General features: G+C 39.8%; 1 protein-coding gene across 1 annotated transcript; it reads left to right on the forward strand.

Annotated features, from left to right (window-relative positions):
• Window positions 1-1355: 1355 nt before the first annotated feature.
• Window positions 1356-2592, forward strand: LOC149016134 (putative proline transporter 2). The gene has a single exon (XM_089156445.1). The coding sequence runs from the start codon at window positions 1435-1437 to the stop codon at window positions 2590-2592; it is 1158 nt and encodes a 385-aa protein (XP_089012571.1). The 5' UTR covers window positions 1356-1434.
• Window positions 2593-3174: the final 582 nt, after the last annotated feature.

The raw sequence follows: 3174 nt of genomic DNA on the forward strand, positions 1-3174 counted from the left end.
ATCTATATTTTGTCCCAAAAAATTTTTTATTACAATTTACCTATTTTTTTCAAATGTGTGGGCCCCACAAAATACATGTGGGCCTATTATTTAGTATAATAAAATAATTCAGAGGGTATGACCCCTAATAGGTTTTATAATGGCCTACACAAAATGTGTAGCGGAAAAGCATTAGTGCTTCCACAATGGGAAGGTTATCTGGACTTTCATTCTACACACCCCCCTCCAATGTTGAATCTTGGGTTCACCCCTGTTCATACTGTGAATGTTCTTAGTCAATTCATCCATGAGTCTTGTAAACCTCATGTGGATGCTGCTAATCGTTTGCTACATTACCTCCATGGCATTCCAGGACAAGCGATTCTTTTTTTTGTTGATAGTGAGTTATCTCTTCGTGTTTATTGTGACTCAGATTAGGCAAGTTGCCCTATGACTCGGAGATCTACCACTAGATATTATGTAATCCTTGGTTCCAGCCTTTTATCTTGGAAATCTTAAAAACGAGCTACTGTGTCCCACTCATCTGTTGAGGTTGAATACTGTGCTATGGCTATCACTACTTGTGAACTCATGTGGTTAGTTACATTGATCAAAAATCTTGGTGTCATGGTCTCTTGACCAATACCTTTATTTTGTGACAATCAAACTGCTTTACATATTGCTGCAAACCCAGTCCATCACGAGCACACCAAGCACATCGAGATTGATTGTCATGTGGTTCACGATCAAGTTTGACATGGTCTTATTCAACCCACCTCTACCACTACTTAAGTTGCTGATATTTACCAAGGCTCTTAGAAAAGATTTGTTTCTCAATCATAGAGGCAAATTGGGAGTTCTTGACATTCAGTCTCCAACTTGAGGGGGAATATTAGGCATGATAAAGATGATTTTTCATCATTTCCCTAATTGTCTCTCATTTGAATTATTTCCATTCATCATTCATCTCATTTAAATTCTTTCCATACCATGTTATCCTTCCATTTCATCAGTATCCTATTTGGTTTGATTGGTTTCTCTATTAAATCATTTTCATGTGTTGTATTTCTATGTTTTATATCTTTCTTTTATTGTTCATAATTACCTAATAGCATGGGATGTATGCTATCTATATATTTGAAGCTATCTCATATGAAATTATTCACCCATTTTTCCTACATGAGGTTGTTTCTTAATAGTATGGTCTACTTTAATCTTTTTTAAGGATAAAGCTTCACCCGAGAAGAGACCTCATCACTCTTGCAAGAACAAGAGCAATCCATGGATAGTATTGAGGTTGAATCACGTCCAGTGAAGATCCATGGCAAGGAAGAACTGCCGGGGGAAGCTTCAGGTACATCCCATCAGATAAGCCAAGATTCATGGTTTCAAGCAGGTTTCGTTCTCACAACTGGTGTGAACAGTGCATATGTACTGGGGTATTCTGGCACAGTGATGGTACCCCTAGGTTGGATAGGTGGTACTATAGGTTTAATTTTGGCTGCCGCTATATCACTACATGCTAACACTCTGCTTGCCAAAATCCATGAAGCTGATGGAAAGAGACACATCAGATACAGGGACCTTGCTGGCCATATATACGGTAGAAAAGTTTACTCACTTACGTGGGCATTGCAGTACATAAATCTATTCATGATCAATACAGGATTCATCATTTTGGCTGGCCAGGCTCTGAAGGCTGTCTATGTTCTGTTCAGGGATGATCATGTCATGAAGCTTCCCTATTTTACTGCTATTTCTGGGTTGATTTGTGCCATTTTTGCTTTTATGGTACCTCATTTGTCGGCTTTGAGGCTTTGGCTTGGAGTTTCAACAGTGCTTAGTCTAATATATATCATTGCAGGATTTCTGCTGTCACTTGAAGATGGAATAAAAGCTCCAGCTAGAGATTACAGCATTCCAGGTTCAACTGGAAGCAGGGTCTTCACTACTATTGCTGCAGCTGCAAATCTTGTTTTTTCGTACAGTACAGGAATGCTTCCAGAGATACAGGCCACTGTAAGAAAGCCTGTGGTTAATAACATGCTGAAGGCTCTGAACTTTCAGTTCACAATTGGCATAGTACCAATGTTAGCAGTAACCTTCATGGGCTATTGGGCTTATGGATCGACAACATCTACCTATCTCCTCAACAGTATCACGGGTCCTGTCTGGGTGAAGGCAATGGCCAACATTGCTGCCTTCCTGCAAACAGTCATTGCTTTGCATATATTTGCAAGTCCAACATACGAGTACCTAGATACCAACTATGGTAGATCTGAAGGAAGTAGTGCATTCTCAGTTGAAAATTTATCATTCAGGGTTCTGGTAAGAGGTGGTTACTTAGGTATTACTACCCTAGTGGCAGCTCTAATGCCATTCCTTGGAGATTTCATGAGTCTTACTGGGGCCATCTGCACATTCCCTCTCACATTTATACTCGCAAACCATATGTACCTAATGGTGAAGAAGAATAAGTTGAATACATTGCAGAAGTCGTGGCACTGGCTCAATATATGTGTTTTTAGTTGCATGTCTGTTGCAGCAGCAGTTTCAGCCTTCAGACTTATTATTCTTGATTCGAACACTTACCATTTCTTTGCCGATATCTGAATGAAGCTAGCTTTTTTTCTTGGGTGATTTTCATCTGGACCCCCTGAGGTTTGGTTCATGTCATTTTTAGTCCAAAAAAATGGACACTTTGCATCTGCCTCCCCTGAGGTATTCAATAAGATTAATTAATGACAATTTGTGAGTTTTATGACCAAAATACCCTGACATCTATTCTACCGTAAGATTTACATATTTTCTTCACAATTAAATCCAACGGTGAAAATCAAAAGAGTGGGGTGTTAGATTTTAGACATATGCATCATTCCAATCGAATGAACATAAATTCATCTGAAAAAGAAAAGGAAAAAAAAAATCCCAAATCTTTCTCATCTCCTTCTATCGTCTCCATCTCCGGTCGCCGCCATCTCCATTCCTCCATCTTTCCATAGCCGTAGCCAAAGCTGGAATCCGTGTCTCCTTCGTTTCCACCACTCAAAATCTCAGCACTCCATTTAATTCCTCATGATTTAGCAGCTCCGCTGAATCTGGTGGAGGTTCACTTACCTGCCGTTGAAGGCCTACCAGCAGAGGCCGAAGCCACCGTGAAAATGGCCATGGAACAAATCCAATACCTGAAGAGAG

Source organism: Hakea prostrata, chromosome 5 (genome assembly GCF_041222555.1).
Source record: "Hakea prostrata isolate BN-2017 chromosome 5, UWA_Hpros_2, whole genome shotgun sequence".
NCBI classification, from domain to species: domain Eukaryota; kingdom Viridiplantae; phylum Streptophyta; class Magnoliopsida; order Proteales; family Proteaceae; genus Hakea; species Hakea prostrata.

Bases quoted from the DNA above. Each gene is read 5' to 3' on its own strand.
- LOC149016134 (XM_089156445.1), top strand. From the start codon at position 1,435: ATGGTACCCCTAGGTTGGATAGGTGGTACTATAGGTTTAATTTTGGCT.